The sequence below is a fragment of the Scyliorhinus torazame genome, chromosome 13, assembly GCF_047496885.1.
Source record: "Scyliorhinus torazame isolate Kashiwa2021f chromosome 13, sScyTor2.1, whole genome shotgun sequence".
NCBI classification, from domain to species: Eukaryota; Metazoa; Chordata; class Chondrichthyes; order Carcharhiniformes; family Scyliorhinidae; genus Scyliorhinus; species Scyliorhinus torazame.
This window is the reverse complement of record NC_092719.1, coordinates 210327010-210348061: the sequence shown is the minus strand read 5'-3', so window position 1 is coordinate 210348061 and position 21052 is coordinate 210327010. Positions and strand designations below refer to the sequence as shown.

Here is a 21052-nt window from a genome sequence, read left to right as displayed (position 1 = left end):
CGCAGCCAAAGGACACAGGTCACTAAAAGCTTGGTCAAAGAGGTGGGTTTTAAGGAGCCTCTTTAAACAGGAAAGAGAAGCAGAAAAAAGGGCATGAACAAAGCTTAGGGCCTAGATAATTTAAGGCACAATAACTAAGGAAATAGGGATGCACAATAGGCCAGAATTGGGAGATCAGGTTGTCAGGTGCTGGAGGTGGCTTTGGAGATAGGAAGAGGAAAAGGCCATGGAGGAATTTGAAAATTGGGTAGTTAGGTGGAGAACCACTATCGGTCAGCAAGCTCAGAGGGTGAACAGGACTTGGTGCAAGTTGGGACATATAAACAAGCATACTTTTTAGACAGAATTAATCTCAAATTATTGGTAAAAGTTTCAGCAGCAAATGGAAAAAGTGAATTTGATTTAGTCATCACATTGTTTAAAAAGCTGCTTTTATATTTGGTAGAGTATGGAGCTAGACAGTTGGCTCCTGGTGTACTGTAGCAACAGCAAACCCACTTCACCCAAAGTTAACTCTTTTTTTAAAAATGGGTCTTCCAGACATCACTTTGCATTTCCCACTGGTTGCAGGAGAGCCCCACAGATTTAAAAAACCCTGCCATAAATAGCTGCATCTACATAAAAAAATTCAGTTCAAATAATCATACCAATATCAACACTAATCGGATGAGGAGTCTGATCTCAGCACACCCAGCAGCTGAGAAGCTGGCTTTGATGGTGAAGGAATGGCTTGCAACCATACTTCCCTCATTCAGTTAAGCAAATGGCTGAGCTGCCTTCTTCCCGTTGCTGTCAATAAATCAGGGCTTACCTTCATATCAATGCGATGCATATAAAAAACGTGGTTTGTTAACGCATTGTTTTTAAAAATCAAATAAAAATAAAAACATAAGAAACACTTTACCAAAAAACAAGATTTTATTTATGAACAGGTACGCACAGGAATACAGAGGTATTTCACATAATAAGGAATGTTTGTGAAATATTGAAAATAAATAGATATCTGTAAGTGCCTTTTTCCAGCACCAATGTAGGAAATGCCCATTCTGTTAGTGTCCAACCGATGAGTGTCTACCACCGGGTCCACAAATGTCAAGACCTTGAGACTGGTCAGTCGATAATCGGACTACAAATAAAATCCATTCACAACAGCGTTATGCTTTTCTAGTTTATTCATTGTTGTTATCTCTTATTTCTTTAATAATAGTTATTAAATTTTGAAGTCCAAAGATATAGCCAGTGTCCTGCCCTTCGTGGACCACACTGTCTTCACCAAAATACTTGCACGTTGTGTGAGCAAAGTCAATCACGCGGACATCAACCATGCTGCTGCTGGAGTTTGAGTAAGCATAGGCTCCTGCAGACTCATCGGCTGACTCTTCAGAAAGGTCTTCAGAATATTCAGAATCAGAATCCATAGTCGACTCTTTGCCATCATAAATGATAAGCAGGGAACTGGAGTAAAAACGATACGACTCCTGTTTCTCCAGAACAGATTTGAGTTCAGATAGTTTTTTAAGAACGGGTTCAAACAGGTCCCTGCGCAAGTACTTCCCATTATTTAAAAACTGGTAGAGTGCTTCTTTAAACCCTTGTACAGAAAGCTTCCTTCCATGGTACTTGTTCATGAACATGAGTTGGCCAGAGTCCAGCTGATATACCTAGAGAAATAATGTAACATTATCAAATATATAGTTTTCCCATTACAACATTTTAGAAACTGGTCTATATTTGAAAGAGAAAGCTTCAAATTTCTGTCATTACGTAGAATAAGCAACCCCAGGAACAGTTTATAAAATCCAGCACTAAAATCCAGTTTTAAAAATGATACTGGATAAAAGCAAATTACTGCGGATGCTGGAATCTGAAACGAAAGAGAAAATGCTGGAAAATCTCAGCAAGTCTGGCAGCATCTGTAGGGAGAGAAAAGAGCCAACGTTTCGAGTCCGATGACTTGACAAAGTCAACGGACTCGATGCTTTGACAACCGATGCTTTGACAAAGAGTCATCGGATTCGAAATGTTAGCTCCTTTCTCTCCGTACAGATGCTGCCAGACTTGCTGAGATTTTCCAGTATTTTCTCTTTCGTTTAAAAATAATACAACTGGTTGGGTATTATTGTCTACTCCTTCAAATATGTTCACAGCCAACTCAGGGCTTGAACAAATCAAATCACAAATATATGCAAACACCTCCCTGCATTTTTGTTCAATGTGGACATGTAGAAATCAGTTTCCAGCCTGATAAAAAAAAAAAAATCTCAGGTCTACAATTCTTGTTGGACGGCACGGTAGCACTGTTGCTTCACAGCGCCAGGGACCCGGGTTCAATTCCCAGCTTGGGCCACTGTCTGTGCGGAGTCTGCACGTTCTCCCTGTGTCTGCGTGGGTTTCCTCCCACAAGTCCTGAAAGACGTGCCTGTTAGGTGAATTGGACATTCTGAATTCTCCCTCAGTGAACCCGAACCAAGAGTGGTGACTCGGGGATTTTCACAGCAACTTGATTGCAGTGTTAATGTAAGCCTACCTGTGTCACTAATAATTATTATTAATCGACTTGCTGAAATATAGTGGCACGGTAGCACAGTGGTTAGCACTACTGCCTAACGGCACCAGGTACCTGGGTTCAATTCCGACCTTGGATGACTGTGTGGAGTTCACACATTCTCCCCGTGCCTGTGTGTTCTGGTTTCCTCCCACAGTTCAAAGATCTGCAGGTGGATTGGCCATGCTAAATGGCCCCTTGGTGTCTAAAAGGTTAGTTGGGGTTACAGGGGCAGGGAAAGGGCTGGGGCCCAGGTAGAGTGCTCTATCGGAGGCTCGGTGCAAACTTGCTGGGCCGAATGGTCTCCTTCTCACTGGAGCGATTCTATACTTTAATTGTAAGTGGCAAAATGAATATTGAATATAAAGATGCCTTGACCCCAAACGTTGAACATATTCCACGTGGAATGCAGCAAGATGTCACTTTTGTCACGGTCTTTAAATTTGGCAATGACTGTACCGCTCCCAACAATTTTGATTACTGGTTTAAGTAATTATAGCCAAAACATTACATAAAGGGTATGCAATCTAGTTAATATGGGGACTGTACAAGAAAGTAGTTAAAATGAGAGATTGGCCCGATCTTGCTGAATGGCGGAATAGACTCAAGGGGCTGTATTGGCTATTCCTGTCCCAATTTCTTAGTCTCCTACTTTCAACCAATATAGTTATTCTGTAAAAACCTTCTTTCCATTTCCACTCACTAATCTTCTTTCCTTCTTTCCATGGTGCAACCTAAAAGATTCCCACACAGGGCAGATACAAGTTGGCCCCTTTTAAGTTACTGCGTGTGTGGTGTGGAACAAAAGAATTTAAAAGGGCCTGCACACTACCAAAAAAAAGTACAATGACCACCATTACCACTTCATTCAAACTAAAGCATTAACTTGGCAGTAAGCATACACACCTGCATCCCACACACTCGAACACCAATAACAGCCGAAGTGCTCTGCTGACATTTACGGATTTGATTAGCCTTCTTTTCCTCCGATGCGTCGTCCCCATGCTGCCGTGTTCCCATTTTCAAGTCGAGAACACATGGGACTTCATACCGGCAGGTTAAATTCTCCAGTAAAATAAATTCTGATAATAGTGTTAAGGCAACTCACAGGTATTCAGAATAAAGTTAGTTAAAAGCTGAATGCAAAAGCAGAATATAATTGGAAGATGGAAATCTGAAATAAAAACAGAATATGCATGTTTATGTCTGCACTAACATTAATCTCAATGACAAAGGAAATCTTTATGGCTAGAGTACACAATATTTCCCTTCCAAAACCTCTTTAGAGGCTATGCAAACACCTCCCAACCTGCCAACATAGAACATTACAGCGCAGTACAGGCCCTTCTGCCCTCGATGTTGCGCCGACCCGTGAAACCATTTTAAAGCCCATCTACACTATTCCCTTATCGTCCATATGTCTATCCAATGACCATTTGAATACCCTTAGTGTTGGCGAGTCCACTACTGTTGCAGGCAGGGCATTCCACACCCTTACTACTCTCTGAGTAAAGAAACTACCTGACATCTGTCTTATATCTATCTCCCCTCAATTTAAAGTTATGTCCCCTCGTGCTAGACATCACCATCCGAGGAAAAAGGCTCTCACTGTCCACCCTATCCAATCCTCTGATCATCTTGTATGCCTCAATTAAGTCATCTCTTAACCTTCTTCTCTCGAACGAAAACAGCCTCAAGTCCCTCAGCCTTTCCTCAGAAGATCTTCCCTCCATACCAGGCAACATTCTGGTAAATCTCCTCTGCACCCTTTCCAATGCTTCCACATCCTTCCTATAATGCGGCGACCGGAATTGCACGCAATACTCCAAATGCGGCCGCACCAGAGTTTTGTACAGCTGCAACATGACCTCATGGCTCCGAAACTCAATCCCTCTACCAATAAAAGCTAACACCTTCTTAACAACCCTCTCAACCTGAGTGGCAACTTTCAGGGATCTATGTACATGGACACCGAGATCTCTTTGCTCATCCACACTGCCAAGAATCTTACAATTAGCCCAGTACTCAGTCTTCCTGTTATTCCTTCCAAAATGAATCACCTCACACTTTTCTGCATTAAACTCCATTTGCCACCTCTCACCCCAGCGCTGCAGCTTATCTATGACCCTGGGTAACTTGTAACATCCTTCCGCACTGTCCACAACTCCACCAATTTTAGTGTCATCTGCAAATTTACTCACCCATCCTTCTACGCCCTCCTCCAGGTCATTTATAAAAATGACAAACAGCAGTGGCCCCAAAACAGATCCTTATGGTACACCACTAGTAACTGGACTCCAGTCTGAACACTTCCCATCAACCACCGCCCTTTGTCTTCTTCCAGCTAGCCAATTTCTGATCCAAACAGCTAAATCTCCCTGAATCCCAAAGACGAGTACAACTTGGGCATTCGCCAATCAAAACAAGTCGTGTTCAGTCTCCAGCTGGAAGCACATAGGTCCAAACTTCAGTCTGGGTTGACTCTAGGTGGTTCACTCAGAATAAATCACACCGACCAAGACAACAAAACCAAGACATGATTGCTTACACTTCACCTCTTTCTCAACAACCACTTGATCCCCAATAAATCATAACCAGCAATCACCTCAAATCTGCACTGTTCGCAGTACAGCCTTTCAAGAAACTTAACCATATCAAGGCACTCTCCAACAAGCAGGTATCAAAATGAACAAATCTTTTATAAAATGTGAATGCACACGTCTACAAATTGTTTGCAAGTGCATACTTTGAACTAAAATAGGGGAGAGGTCGAGTGCAAGACAGGGAAAACATGAGATTTGGTCATATGCTGCAGCTAAGAAAAGGATACTATATTGGTTTCTGTGCTTGGCGTTATCCTTCATACGTTTCAACTGTTGCTGGTGACACTTCATGCTCCAAGGGTTGTGCTTTACCTTCCCCGACTTCTTCTCAATACTAGAATATAATACCTCTGACTTTTTAGATTCAAATTCCTCATCTAGTTTATGGCTAAAAAACAGAATCAAGAAAGTTGCTTTAAATTCAGTCTCTGTTCTGAGAACACAAAAGGACAAAAAGTTTTAAAACATTACTGTTTCATCTGTACACCACAAACAAAGCAGACCATCTAAATCTGCAACTCCCTACTGGTCCAATACAAAATTATGTTCATGCATTTTAGTGTACATTTTTTTAAATTAAAAAAAGTCAAATTGCAATTGTTAGGGTGATTAAGTGGCAGGTTGGGAGAAGCCGAAAACTTCCATTTGATGATTAAATGAGCGAATAATGCATGAAAAAAAAACACTACTGATCTAGTCTACTCAAAAAATACTCTCCAGAAAATGTTTTTGGTGAAGGACTTGGACATGGCTTCTTACTATTGCAATTTCTGCCAAAGCACAGGAGGATAACTTAGAAGTTCCAACAAGGGATGGTATTTATTCTTAATATTTAATAGGAAAGTCGCACCAAAAATTGAAGGCAAATAGGTTGTGTTTGCTCAAGTCATGAACTAAGATTTACCGGACTCATCGCGCCCCGACTTGGTGATAAGGCCGTTGAATCTCATGAAATGTCTCGCGTAATGCCGCGATCTGGATCTCGTCCTCATTTGGCCCATTTAAATGCCTGCGCCGGATTCTCCTGGCGCCCGGGACCTAATGGCTCCATCTGGAAGACCTCACCAGGGAGCCGTTTAGCACTGGCCCACACAAACACAGACCAGGCCATTGGGAGGCCCCCAGGTGGTCGGACACGGTGCAGGGCAGCACTCTAGCACGCCAGCCGGGCACACTGGCAGTGGTCTGCCAGGATGCCTGGATGGCACTGCCAGGTTAGCAGGGATGTTGCACGCTGGCAGCACCAAGGTATCCAGAAGCCAGGATGCCTGTGCCAGGCCCGGGGTGCCTTGCCCGTAGGAGGTGGGGTGAGAGCGGTTCGAAGACGTCGGAAGAGGTATATTGGCTGCAGTGGAGGGGGTCCAGAGGCCGCCGTGGGATCGCTGAAGGGGGTCAAAAGATCTGGGCTCCATTTAAAAATGGTGGCCCAATCCGTGAGGCATCTTCATGCACTGGCAAGTCGAGCTTATCAGTGCAGGAAATTATATAAGTGCGGCCTCGACGGGGCGTTCCTCGCCAAAGCCCCAAAAAACCCGGCAAAGTGCCTTTGCATAGTGGGCACCGAGAACACCCCACTCAACACGCCCGAAACGGGACTCTGTTTTTGTCCCATTGATTTGTGCACATAGAAAACTGTGGTGCAGATATACCACGAGAATAAGTTCCATCAGTTGTAGACACACACAGAGTCACAGATTCCTAATCCAAGTCTTAATATGTTTTTTAATTATATAATACTTAATTTTAAAATTCTATGGAATTAAGTGCTTCACTTCAGAGACCAACCTTTTCATTTTTTCTTCTTTCCTGTTTTGCCTGACCCGTTCTTTTCCGTAATTGTCATTTTCTAGTAACACGGGTTTCTTATTACTCCATTTTATTAACTTATTTTTAGGTTCACAATCGGAGTTATCTACATTTTCCAAATCAGCTTGGTCCCCTGATAATGGGTAGGCAATTAAGCATAGATTTCCTTCTTCATCTTCCTCAAAACTTACAGAAACGACTCCTACAAGAAGAGCAGAAAAGGCAATAACTGTCAGATAGGCAGTAAGCAGACATAAAAACCTTAACAACTAATTTAGTCACTTGATTACACAGAGTAACAGTGACAACAAAAACAGCCTGTTTGCTTACCCAAGCCTTCAGTTTTTATGCAGTTGTGCCGGCTTTCAACCTAACAAATCAAAAAAAAACTAGACAAAGACACCTTTGTAATCTGGAAAATAAATAAACTTCCAATTTATACAAAACAACCCACCCCAGGCACTGCACATATATCAGCGTATAATAAAATAGGAGTCAATAAAACAAGTGAGACAAATAGACTTGAAGAAGTTGTTTATTGGAACTGAAGTTATTTTTTGTGCAATTTATTGAGAAAATGTATGCAATAGAGCAACATGGAAAATACCATTTCATCCAAATCTTGGAGGCCAATGCACCAGAGTTCTCCAATTATGAAACAGAGCAGAGCAATTCAGTTCATAAAGCCAAATGGTAAAGAGGCTGATGCAGAATAGTGAATACAAAGCTTGCTGCAACATTCTGACACAGTGAAATACAGAATCCTGTAAAGCTTTGTTAATCTCAGGTAAACTGCAATTATGAGACAGACAAGCCAGCACATAATCCCCCATAAGCTCTACATACAAACAATTACAAGATTAAATCAAGAAGTATTACATCCAATTTTTTTTGCCAATTATGTAAAAAAAAAACACCAATTCATGTTTCCATTTGCTGTTCTGCAATTTATTGTAGATGGAATGCATTTCCCCCTCCCCCAACACAGTCAATGACCTGTGCTTGTTGCTTCGCAAGTTCATTGAAGAGATCTGTAAGTAAATCTGAGGCCAGTCTTTGGTTTGGCTTAATGAGTTTACAAAGAATTTGGTTCAGCTGTTGGTTGACTGCTGCTTCAATCCTAACTTCGTCTTTTTTTTTTTTGAACAGTCCAACAGCAGCCTGAATGGGTCTTTTGTCATCCTGCACGACTGCCAGACAGAGCATTCTGGATGAAGGAACCCGTAGTTCAGATTCGTGCATTGAGCAGCTGGCCATGGAGTAAACATCATGAATGGATCTAACCAGGGGGTGGCAGAACCCAGGTTGTCCTTCAGACAGGCAGGGTTAACTAAGGGAAGCTAGGACAAGGCCTAGTGCTTTATCCTGGAAAGAAAACATGAGGGGACGAAGAGGAGCTGTGAGCCCCATCTCCCCCAAAGCACAAGACAACACATGCCTGAAAATAATTCTAAATTTACATCAAGCACATGCGTTACACATTAACCTAAATTAGTCTGTCTGAAACTTAATTTTACAAAATTCTTTTATCTGAAAAGATTTTTCATTACAACAAGCTTATATCTGTCTGAAAATATACAACTTAATCTTTCACATTAAAGCATTCAAATGAATGTTATATGATTGGCATAAATTACTGTTAAGGAATAAAAACTGTAGCCTATAACCCAGTACTAATGTTAACCTATTCATTTTACAATACTTTTATTGCTTTAAATGCTGATAGAAACTAAATCTCTGAACATATTACCTCTACATTCTGTGCACATTATTTTTTCCCTCATAAATAAAAAAAATGCATGTGAGATTGCAATGTCCAGATGTTGTCACTTACTGTACTAGGAACTTTCCCAACTACAGCCTACAACAGAACTGGATGACTCTCACACCCTGGTGGAGCTAGTTGTTCCAAGTCGATCCCGTTCCCTCTAGGTGAAGGGCGGCAGGCTCTGAATGCTGCTTTTCCAGCTCTTACCTCAACTTTAAAAAGCCTGCTAAAGCCTACTGAAATCGTTAGAGAGAGAAAAGCTCCAGCGGTTTCATTTACACTTCAATTTAATAAAAACATACAATTTTGCACATTGGCAAGTTTTTAGAAACTGCATTTATTTAAAATCTACTTTGTGTTCAAAATTAAAACCTGAAAAAAAAACTTTACAAATACTTAACATTTTATCATCCTTCTTGGGTGAACTTACCTCCATCAGCAGCCCCACTAAAGCATAGCAGAAACAGGCTACTCAAGCCTCACGCAACTACACTGCGATCTAGTTGGCAACCACCTGTCAGAATACGGCTTTCATCTGATAAATTTGAAACAAAAACAAGAGACAAATATTCTTCTCCCACCCTCCCAAGATAACCCAACACTATTAGACTTTGTACAAGAACAAAGGAGGAAAGAAAACAAAACACAGAACGTGTAAACATTGTCAGACTAGAAAAGGGTTTTTGTACTTACCTTTATACTGTGGTGTAAACTGGCACATCTCTGCAGGCAGTGTTTCATAAAACTGGTGTTCCCGTTGAATGAGGGGTTTACAAATGGTCTTGTCATTAAAACGGAGGACACATGAATGTCCTCCAACCTGGTGAACAAATGGCTCTAGGAGGACACCCTTTGCATAGTTCTCCACTTCCATTGCTCCTAGTGCTGGGCTCATCCTTAAAGCACATTAGCCAAAACAAGTACAGCAGGCTGTATGAAGACAAAGGCTGTAACCCAGTTGTATTGTCTCTTTCCTCGGGTGATCAATATACTGCCAGGATCCTGTAACAACAATGAAATTCCCAGGGTTTAGGTTCTTTCAACCATATGGCCGCTATGTAAACTCCTCTCGAAGCATATCAGACAAACATTCCAGTAAACAAATTCTTTAGTCGAGCTGAGACGAAACTAAGCTGAAACACCGGGAAGAGCAATGAAATACTGAACTGTGAGGTCACACACAAAAATAACTGATCCAATTATATTCCTCCTACGTCAAAAAGTGTGACCAATTGACAGCCACTTACTTTCAGTGGGAAGGCGATGGAGGCGAGCCAAACAAGAGAATGAACTGGGTGGGGAAAGCTGTGGAACAACGCTGCCCTCAGCTGGTTTCCAGCAACTTCACAACAGCATTTCCTTATCGCAAAAGGATCAAAGTTCAACATAAAAGCACTTGAACAATGCATCCAAAACGAAGCTATCCTCAAACAGGCAATTGCCTCAAGTATTTTGTCAAGTTTAATAAAACATTAACAAGGACTTAAAATGAAAAGGTTTTTAATGCACTGATCTCTTCTTAAATATAAAACTTAAGGAGTGACCAACAAGCACACAAACACTTCAATAATGCAGAGGAACTATTTGGAAATTAATTTTGTGTGGGGTCTGTTTTTCCAGCTGGAAGCCGGGTGTTTCAATGCTGTAGCTCGCAGTTTCTGCTGGATGGTTATGAATCACAACATAACTAGAATGTTATTAACTTTGACATTTCACAGAATAAAAGCATAGGGAAATAAATGGTAAACTGAAAATCCTGTTATTGTAACTTCCTGACCATTTTTGATTATACAATTATTGGGACATATTTTCAGCAATCTGATTTTAAGTTTTTAATGACTATTAACTAGCTGCACCAGTCAGGAGACGTGCAGAGGTGGCATCGTTTTTTGCAGAACAAGAAATATACAGCACAGGAACAGGCCCTTCGGCCCTCCAAGCCTGTGCCGATCATGATGTCCTAACAAAAAAAAACCTTCTGCCTGTACTTGGTCCAAATGTTGCAATTTAAAAATAACAGTTTCACCCTCATTTGCTTTAAGTAAAATTACTGCAGCAAACGTTTAAACACAAAAATCAGCAGTTTTTTGGCATTCCATAGGTTAAAGAGATAATCCTCCTCCAGTAACAAGGAAGGAAAGGCATAACAATCTCAGGATAAGCAGTGTGGGTTTGACAATAGCGAAGTCAGCTGTGAGGTTGTTATACATCTGCCTCCAATGTATTTGCTCTAAAAAGTATCTACTTTCAGCAGCAGGGTTTTTTTTTGGGGGGGGGGGGGGTGGAGAGAGAGAGCAAGGGCAAAGAACCATCAGTCCACTTAACAGTAAAGAATAAAATACAATAAACTTTCTTAGAATTCGGATTCAGTGCAAGTCCAAAACAAAGGATTTTGTAAATAGAATTACAGGCACAAATAAGTGGCGCCATCTGCTGAGTCACGAGCTAATGAATCTCATTGCTGAATGATAATTACAGTGAAAGCTGAAGGCCACAGCTCCTGCTGTCTAAAAAACACGCCCTCACAGCAAGAAAACAAGTCAAATTACTCCCATGCGCCAATGATGAAACTACACAACCATTTACATTCATCTTGGACTACAATTTGAACAGGATTAATGGGTACAAAGATGACCAAATGGCAGATTGAACACAATGGCCCCTTTACTGCTGAAGATTATACACAAAGCAACTGGTCAGAAGTGTTTACTGAGGGTTGCAAGAACACAACACATTACTGAATTGTTTCAAAACATTTGCGTAGTGTCAGAAACGTTTCACAAGTTTTACATTCTTGGATGGTTTAAGCTGTAGTTGGTTGATTATCCTCTTTCAACTCATTCCAACAGAGTCTTTTCATGACCCAGCAATTTTACTGAAGACTTAAGACTAAAGTATTAAATGGTAACTAGTTGTTGTGCCGTATGCCTGGACACCAGCAAGCACAGATCTATGGCTAATCAACTTCGGAATTTAAGTTCGTTCCCACCCTACCTTGTCAAATAATCTATTATTTACATGAACATGGTGTCTTCAGGTTTTCTCATTATTCCCAATCTTGGGAGTGACAAATTTCTTTATAGTAGGCAATTAATCAGGAAGAACATTTTCTCTCAATGATTTATACATTGCTATGGTTCTATTATTAAAGTCATTAAGTATACCCGCACAGTATTGCAGGATGGTGACAAATGTGTTTTGACCATGAGATTAGTTTGTCACTGACTGTGAGCCTTCTAAAAGTTCTTGCAACTTGAAGACAGTTTAATGAACACTGGTTGCCCTCTTGTACATATCCCTTCGTGCACAATGGGTCCAAGCACCTAATCTGGTTGTTTTTGCCCCCCCCCACCTCAGGATACTTTAAAGCACAGGCTAAATCAACAGAGGGTCCTCATTTTCTTCACACCACAAGCATAATGCTACTATTGGAAGAAGAGCCATTGATTTGGATAGAGTGAAATGCAGCATTAATGAGCTTAACGGAATATGAAAAATTGCATAATATATTCTCCTTGAAAAATTAAATACACAATTTGTACATGGAATTATGGTATGGTATTTAGATATCAGTGAGTACAAAATTAATTGTATTTGCACAGCCATGGCATCCAGAACTCAAAGCTAACATTAGAACTGCTTTAAATGAATGCCAAATGTGGTTGTAGTTCATGGCTTCAGGATGGAACATAACATTCTAAAGGTTAACAATTTTACAAATTATGATACTTAAAATCCTGTTTAAGTCATAGTTCGAAACCTTGTGGTACAATTGTGCAGGGTTCTGACAAATACAGACATTACAGCTGCCTCAGAAGTATTGTGTTGTCCTACTTAAAGGAATGTTTAACGTTAAAATGTGATTGCAAGAAAACAAAAGAAAACTTACAACTACAACTATCATTCCCCCATCACAGATCGCCTAATGGCCGTCAGGATCAATTAGCAGCCAATTAAAGTGTTTACTAACACTCATGCAGAATATGCCTTATACCAGTTTTACCTCCACCCCATTCATGCAACGGTGGTTTGGTTTTAGTTACGAAGAGAGATTGGATAGACAGGGGTTGTTTTCCTTGGAGCAGAGGGGACTGAGGAAGGGTGGGGGGGGGGGGGCACATGATTGAGATGTATAAAATATTGAAGGGCATAGATAGAGTAGACAGGAAGAAACTTTTCCCTTGGTGGAAGATCAATGGCCAGGGGCATAGATTTAAGGTTAAGAAGCAGGAGGTTTAGAGGAGATGCAAGGAAAGATATTTTTACCCAGAGGGTGGTGGAGTATGGAACTCACTGCCTGAAAGGTTGGTGGAGGCAGAAACCCTCATAACATTTAAGAAGTATTTAAATATGCATCTGTGATGCCAAAGCATACAAGGCTATGGGGTAAGCGTTGGAAAATGAGACTAGAATAAAATGGTTGTTCTTGACTGGCGCAAACGTGATGGGCTGAAGGGCCTTTTCTGTGCTGTAAACCTCAATAACTCTTAGTTTTAATTTGAAATTGCTCTGTATATTTCCCACTTAGCAGGGCAGGGATTCTGATCAGCGATATGATGAACTTGCATCACAGTTTTGCGTGCACTATTTATATAGATGTTAACCCAAAATGAAAATAGTACACACAGGAAACCAAGATGAGCACGTTTCAGCCAGTGTTCCCATTAATCTCCAGAATGACAACTTGAAACGTCACAAGATTCCAGACGAACAGCAAACAGAATTCTGAAGTATTGTGCTATTGGCATGATATTCGGGAATGACTCACGGTCACAAAATAACATTTTAATGATGCTTCACATACTAACATCGAAACCTTGAATGGACTCGAGCATGATTTTTTAATATTTTTAGAGAGACGATTTGGATACAGAATCTTTACAGTGCAGAAGAGGCCATTTGGCCCATCAAGTCTGCACTGGCTCTCTGAAAGAGCATTCTACCTCGTCCCATACCTCTACCCGAATCCCCATAATCTTGCTCATTCTTTTCAGAGTAAATATTAAATTATTTGAACAGCCTTATTGATAATTATTCCAATTTCAATTTGCACCAGCAAGCAAAATAATTCTTTATTCCATGGGAGGGACAAATTCTGGTGGGATGGAAGCTTAAAAATTAGCCTCAAATCTATTTAGCACAGAACCAATAAAAAGACAAAGTGCTACAAATACTCAGGTCTGTCAACATCTGTGAACAGAGAAACAGAAGCGCTCTTCTGAGTATTTACAGCACTTTCTTTTTATTTCTGATTTCCGGAATCCACAGTATTTCACATTTATATGAGTTGTTACTCCCTGCTAACATAGCTTTACAAATTTGAATTCACTCTATGATACAAAGTCTTGGCATGAGCATTAGAAAAAGTTGTCAACAATCAGAAAAGAAAAAAAAAATACACAATGCATAAGCTAAATTTGAGAGGGAGGAGAAAAAGGAGAGAGAGAGACCGAGTGTTCGTTGGAAGTTATAACTTGTAATTTGGAAAAACTGAAATAGATTATAAATGGGTTTCTTAAATGGTTAAAAATGGGCTCAAGTATTTCACTTAATAAACATATGAAATAAATCAATGTTGTAAACTTTTGAGATTTTATTTTTCTAGCCAACCATATTAGCAAAAAATGTTTATGGTGAGCTAACCTCAGATTTTACATTTCTTCAGATACAGAATTCACCTTAAAATGAAAGAAACAAGGATAGAATGCTCGTGGAAAAGTGGACCAACTGATAGAACCATTTTAAACTGTCAAGTCAGAGGAACTTTGAAATGTAAACAAGCTTTTGAGAGCTCAGAGAGTAATGTTGATCACCTGCTCACCATCTGTCAGCTTTATCCATGCAATGACAAGAGGTTTCTTTCATATGTGTACTGAATTGCATACTATTTTTATATTCTGAATAAGAGAAATAATGAGGAAAACATAACTTGCTGTGTAGTAGAGGTATTAGGAGATTATTTATAAACCAGTGCTCAACATTACACAATCAATCAATCTGTTTGGATCATTAAACCAGCTTCAAGTATGAGGAAATTTGGCCAATGGGAAAATTTAAACAGCAAAGCTCAAAGTAAATAGAGAAAAAATGAAGCAAGCCCCAACATGTTTGGATTATATTTTTCCAGTCATTAAAACAGTCACTGAACAAAAATTGAATACACAATTGTACCCTTTGAACTAGATTACAAATGATTAATGCAATAATTCAATTCAATGCATCTTGCAATTTAAGTGCTGCACAAAGCATCATTTTCTAGTAAGTCCCTTTTTCCAGTCGATTGGCCATTCAACCAGCATTATTATAATAATCTTTTTTTATTGTCACAAATAGGCTTACATAATAATAATAATCTTTATTGTCACAAGTAGGCTTACATTAACACTGCAATGAAGTTACTGTGAAAATCCCCTAGTCGCCACACTCCGGCGCCTGTTCAGGTACAGAGGGAGAATTCAGAATTTCCAATTCACCTAACAAACATCTTTCGGGACTTGTGGGAGGAAACCGGAGCACCCGGAGGAAACCCACGCAGACACAGAGAGAACGTGCAGATTCCACACAGTGACCCAAGCGGGAATTGAACCCGGGACCATGGTGCTTTTGAAGCAACAGTGCTAACCACTGTGCTACATTATAAACCTAAAGCATTTCTTTCAAATAATACAGAAGTAGAAAACAAATATATTTGATGGAACTGAGAACACCTAAAATGATACCGTATACATGTTTGCAAAGGAACACACAGGGTAGGGTATTCTACAGACCTTTATTTGCTGTTGTCGATACCCTTGTCCTATCACCAAAAGCATCCACCATCATTTATAGTTGCACATAATGCAGACAGGAATATTTTTGCTTAGCCATGAATAATGGGCGCGATTCTCCGATGCCGCGCTGTTTGGGAGAATCGCCTGGGGCGCCATTTTTTCATGCGACGCCGGTCCGACGCCCTCCCGATTCACCCAAGCGGCGAGGTCGGCACTATCGAGTTCTGCGCGGTGCAGTTCGGTGAATCGCCCAAGTCACCCAAAATGGCGATTCTCCGCCACCCCCGCTATTCTCAAGGCCGGATAGGCCGAAGTCCCGACGCGTGACCCCAGTTCACGCCGTCGCCGTTCACACCTGCTATTTAAAGTCGTCAGCCAGTCGTGCTGGCTGACGCTGAGCAGTGACGAGGTGAGCGGACTGTTGCGCAGCGCCTGGAGACCGGGTGAGGGAGAGTGTGGATGGTTTCGTCCATCCGCAGATGCCACATGTCAGCCGCCCTGATATGGCAGGACGGTGATGAGGACACGGGTGCATGTTGTCGTGTGGCTGATTGGCACAGGCGACTGGCACACTGGTGAGGAGGATGGTGTGAACTGCCCGTTGGACGCAGACAGTGACCAGCTGTTAGGCTGGCTGCGTATCTGCAGCGCGACCATCCCACCGGGACACACAGGTATCGCATGCAACCCAGCTGGCAAGGTGTGAAAGAACCTCCGTGTAACAGGTTGTTTCTCTGTCCCCCACCACCCTCCTGCAGGTCACCATGTATGCCAACCAGACAGCGATGTTTACTGCCGTGGTTGGAGCCGCAGCTCTGGGGTTTGCCATCCGGCAGCGTAGAGTCAGATGGCCCACAGTGGCTGCAGATGCAGCGGTTGCTGCTGCAGCAGAGGGGATGGCGGCGGAGTGGCCCGTCATCGCCGCGCAGGCCCCGAATGTACAGGGGATGCCGAGGGGAACATTGACCCCCCCCGACGGCGAGGAATGCAGAGGAAGTGCTTGTGTGTGTGTGTGTGTGTGGGGGGGGGGGGGGGGGGGGGGGGGGGGATGAGGAGCAGGAGGATCCACTGATGGTGGTGCCAGCACGCCACAGGTGTCCAGCAGGGCCGAGGGTTTACCGTGACAGAATGTCGTTCGAGGCCCTAACGGACATCACATGCAGGAGACTACGGTTCAGCAGATATATGCCACCTCGTGGCACACCTCGCACCACTTGGAACTGGTGGAGGACACGCACTATCAGTCTCCATCAAGGTGACGGTGGCCCTAAACCTTTATGCGACCGGTTCCTTCCAGGCGCCGAGCGGGGACCTATCCGGGATATCACAGGCATCGGTCCACAGGTGCATCAGGGCCGTGACCGACGCCTTGTTCGCCATCGCAGACAGCTACATAAAATTCCCCGATGACCGAAGACATCAGGAAGCACGGGCACGTGGATTCGCCAAGGTGGCCGGGATACCGATGGTCCAGGGTGTCATCGATGGTGTGCACGTCCCCATGCGCCCACCTGCAGACAACAGGGAAGTGTTCATGAACAGAAAGGGCGCATACACCATGAACATTCAGGTGGTGTGCGACCCCCACATGAAGATCATGCACGTGTGTGCAAAGTACCCCGGGAGTGTGCATGACGCCTACATTCTGGCACAGTCATTCATCCCCGCAATGTTCGATGGATGCCCCCCCCCCGGCTGAGGGGCTGGTTGCTGGGCGACAAGGGCTATCCGTTGAGGTCATGGCTGATGGCGCCAAGACAGGCCTCAGACCAACGCGGAGAGCCCATACAACGAGGCCCATGCAGCAACCAGGGGTGTGGTGGAGCGGTGCTTCGGACTGAAGATGCGCTTCAGATGCCTGGACCAATCCGGAGGGGCCCTGCAGTACCAGCCCGACAGGGTCGGTCGCATGGTTGTGGTCTGCTGCGTGCTGCCCAACATAGCCATGCAGAGGGGAGATGCCCTGGTGGAGGAATCGGACGGAGGACCCGACGGCACCGACGCTCACGCAAACGAGGGGGAGGAGGAAGAGGATGCGGAGGAGGAGGATGATAGTGCATCAGGATGGCAGGAGAGGCGCAGGACACAGACACTGCCTGGTGCTGGTTAAGTCCAGGAGGCTGCACGATAGCACTGCCGCGGACAGCGGGCACGCAATGCGTTGGTGGCCGCACAGTTCACGCACCGTAGGGGTGGGATTCGCTGAACACTGCCACTTGCACCTTCAGTCCTGCACACGGGCACCACACAGCACCGCACGGCACCAATTCCACATCACCGTACCATTGCGGTACTACGGGATTGCACAGCATTGATGATTGGGTAAGTGGGTGTGATCAGTGCCATGTTGAATGATGACAGCCCGATCTGCGATGAGCTGTGTGCTCAGATTCGCCAGCCAAGGTCTGACTCATGGCTCTAGCTGAACCATGAACTCAGGTGGTCAGAGCCTTCGTAACGGATATTTCACCACGTGCCCGTGTGGAGTGGCTGGCGTCGGTGTGTCGAGGATTACGGTGTCCGATTTTGGGAGGGAGGGGGGAAAGGGACAGCACATCCGGAACCGACCTTGAACCGCTCATATACCACTACGCCACTCGGGCTCCCTCACGAGACCCCTGGTGCCGGACATAGCACAGAGTCTTACAAGTCAAATTCAACAGTGAGTTTATTTGTGAGATTAACATACAGGTGCCCTACCCCCTGCAACTAAACTGTGCCCTGCACCCGTGCCAACTTGTGTGCCTAACCTCTTTGCCTTACGGGCCCTACCACTACGTCTAGGTGTGTGCCCAGACGGTACAGCAGGAGTGGAGGCAGACTGCTGAGAATCACACCCTTCGACATGGCTCCACATTGGCATGCGTTTCCTGGGGCTGCCCGGCTTCGATGGGCCAGCCTGCTCGGCGGGCGTGCTGGATGGCTTTGTGCCACCCTGGCCTGCCCGCTGCCCACCAGATGCGCCAGGGACGGAACGGGGGGGGGGGGGGGAGGCCGAGTGTTCCGAGACATCCCTTGCTGGAGCTACCGGGACGGGCCCCAGAACCTCCTCCTCCCTCGGGGAGCCCGGTGGCCCCCGGGCATCACTGTGGAACGGAGATGCAATCGGAGACATGCCCCGTCGCGCCCCCGACACCTGGCGCTGCCAGTTCTGGAGGCCTGCAGTGGTATCGACCACGGTCCGAACGTTCGCCGAGACAGAGCCCAGGAGTGCGACATTCCTGCCAGGGGCTGTGCTACCTCAACCTGTGAGTGCGCGACGCCATCCATCACGTGCGCCAGGCGGTCAATGCTCTCCGCGACTGACTGCTGGGACTGTGCCATCGCTTGCTGGGACCGGGCCATGGCATGGTGTGACTCGGCCAGGGCCCGGAGAGCGGCGGCAATGTCGTGTTGGCTCTGGCGCATGGCTACCTGTGAGGGCAGCCCTCTCCTGGGCCATGGATGACGCGTGCACGTGAAGCCCAACACCTTGCAGAACCTGACCCAAGGCCGAAACCGTTTCATCCATTGCCTCCACCGCGGACACCACCCGTGCGGTGTCGGCCTGGGTGGCTGCGATGAGCGGCACCACTCCCTGCTCCTAAACGCGGATGAACTCCTCCAACTGCGTGTCCAGGTCCTGGAAGGTGGCCCTCATCCCGTTATTCAGTCCCTTGGTGTCCTCATGCATCGGTTCTCCGGGTGGGTCAAGTTCATGCAGGAACCCGGGAACCGTCTGGGCAGCAGCTGTTTGCTGGGCCTGGGCTGCCCTCTGACCGTCCAGACCCTTGGCTGCTCCAAACTCCACCTGCTGTACTAGGTCGGATGTGGGGTGCGCACCAGACCGTGACCCGGGAGCCTCATCACTTATATGCCCAACCGAGGTGAGTGTCTCTGCGATGGTGGACGGTGTGGGAGACAGCAGTGCCACTAGCTCAAGGTCATCGTCCGTTAGGAAGTCCTGTGTGTACTGCTCCCCCTCATGGCCCGGCGCAAGCTGCATGCGGGCCATCTCGCGTTGACCTCCAGGTGAATCCACGGAGTGTGTGGCCGTGATGTGTGCGTCATCACTGTCCACCCTGTGCCCCTCAGTATTGTCTCTGTCTGGGGTCTGAGCATCCCCGTCCTGCGTCCCATACTAAGAGGATGGCCCTCCTGTCCGACCGACTGCCACCCTCTGGCGTGCGTCCCTGGGTGCGCTTGAGGTTGGAGATGGTCGGCTGTCTCTTGGCCGAGACGTCCCTGGACGTTCGGCGGCTGGCCCTGGGGAACATAAAGATACGGGGTTCGTTAGACACGGTGGGCCGGGTGTATAGTGGTGGTGGGGGCACAGTGTGAGGGGGGGGGGGGGGGGCGGGATCGAGGGTGCAGTGGCATGAGTGTGAGGGGGGACTGGACCGAGGGTGCAGTGGCATGAGTGTATGGGGGGGATGGGTTGAGGGTGCAGTGGGCAAAGTGTGAGGGGGGCGATGTCGGGTTGGGGAGGGGGAGGACATGCAGGGTTGTCTCACTTGCTTCTGCGCCTCCGACCTGGCATGTCGCGACCTCCCGGGTGGCGGAGCCCCCAGCAAGGTCCAGGGCCCTCTGCTCGTGGACATTTAGGGGGTGCAGCACAGGGGAATCCCCTCCGTTTCTCAAGCATTTGTTGTGAGCTGTCTTGTCCTGGGGGGGTTGGATAAAGCATCACAATTAGGCGGGTATCATCAGGGCATGCAGATATAAACTACATTTATGCTGGTTCAGGAGTCAGTTGGAGCCACACCATGGTATCGCTCCATAAGACATAGGAGCGGAAGTAAGGCCATTCGGCCCATCGAGTCTACTCCACCATTCAATCATGGCTGATTTCAACTCCATTTACCCGCTTTCTCTCCACAGCCCTTAATTCCTCGAGAAATCAAGAATTTATCAACTTCTGTCTTAAAGACACTCAACGTCCCGGCCTCCACCGCCCTCTGTGGCAATGAATTCCACAGACCCACCACTCTCTGGCTGAAGAAATTTCTCCTCATCTCTGTTCTAAAGTGACTCCCTTTTATTGTAAGGCTGTGCCCCGGGTCCTAGTCTCCCCTGCTAATGGAAACAACTTCCCTACGTCCACCCTATCTAAGCCACTCATTATCTTGTAAGTTTCTATTAGATCTCCCCTCAACCTCCTAAACTCCAATGAATATAATCCCAGGATCCTCAGACGTTCATCGTATGTTAGGCCTACCATTCCTGGGATCATCCGTGTGAATCTCCGCTGGACCCGCTCCAGGGGGGGTCCCGGGGCTCATGTGGGTCGAGTAAATCGTTGGGCACCCTGACCCCCCAACCCTCCCCTAGACCACCCCACTTCACCCCTCGTGCCCGGGGGGGGGGGGGGGGGGGGGGGGCACCCACATGGCACTTACCCTGGCAGCCCGAGTGAGGTCGTGCACCTTCTTTCGACACTGCTCCCCGGTCCGGGTGGTCTGCCCCACAGCACTGACAGCGGTGCCAACCTCACGCAAACCGCGCCTCACCATGCTGGATGGCTGACAATGCCCACGTCTTGGGCATAGGGTGGCCGTTCTGTTCTCCACCTCATTTAGCA

General features: G+C 45.4%; 1 protein-coding gene across 3 annotated transcripts in view; it reads right to left on the bottom strand.

Annotated features, from left to right (window-relative positions):
• Positions 1 to 899: 899 nt before the first annotated feature.
• The window catches only part of ip6k2b (inositol hexakisphosphate kinase 2b), a 40090-nt gene continuing 19937 nt past the window's right edge, over positions 900 to 21052 (bottom strand). For 2 of the 3 annotated variants that reach the window (XM_072473006.1, XM_072473005.1), the window contains 5 exons: positions 9416 to 9724; positions 6934 to 7156; positions 5376 to 5536; positions 3452 to 3627; positions 900 to 1661 (listed from right to left, as the gene is read on the bottom strand). In XM_072473006.1, coding sequence (XP_072329107.1) covers positions 1170 to 1661; positions 3452 to 3627; positions 5376 to 5536; positions 6934 to 7156; positions 9416 to 9617 — 1254 coding nt within the window. In that variant the 5' untranslated portion in view covers positions 9618 to 9724 and the 3' untranslated portion in view covers positions 900 to 1169. Of the gene's footprint in view, positions 1662 to 3451; positions 3628 to 5375; positions 5537 to 6933; positions 7157 to 7284; positions 9381 to 9415; positions 9725 to 21052 lie in introns of those variants that run through there. The other variant, XM_072473007.1, reaches the window with a different exon arrangement.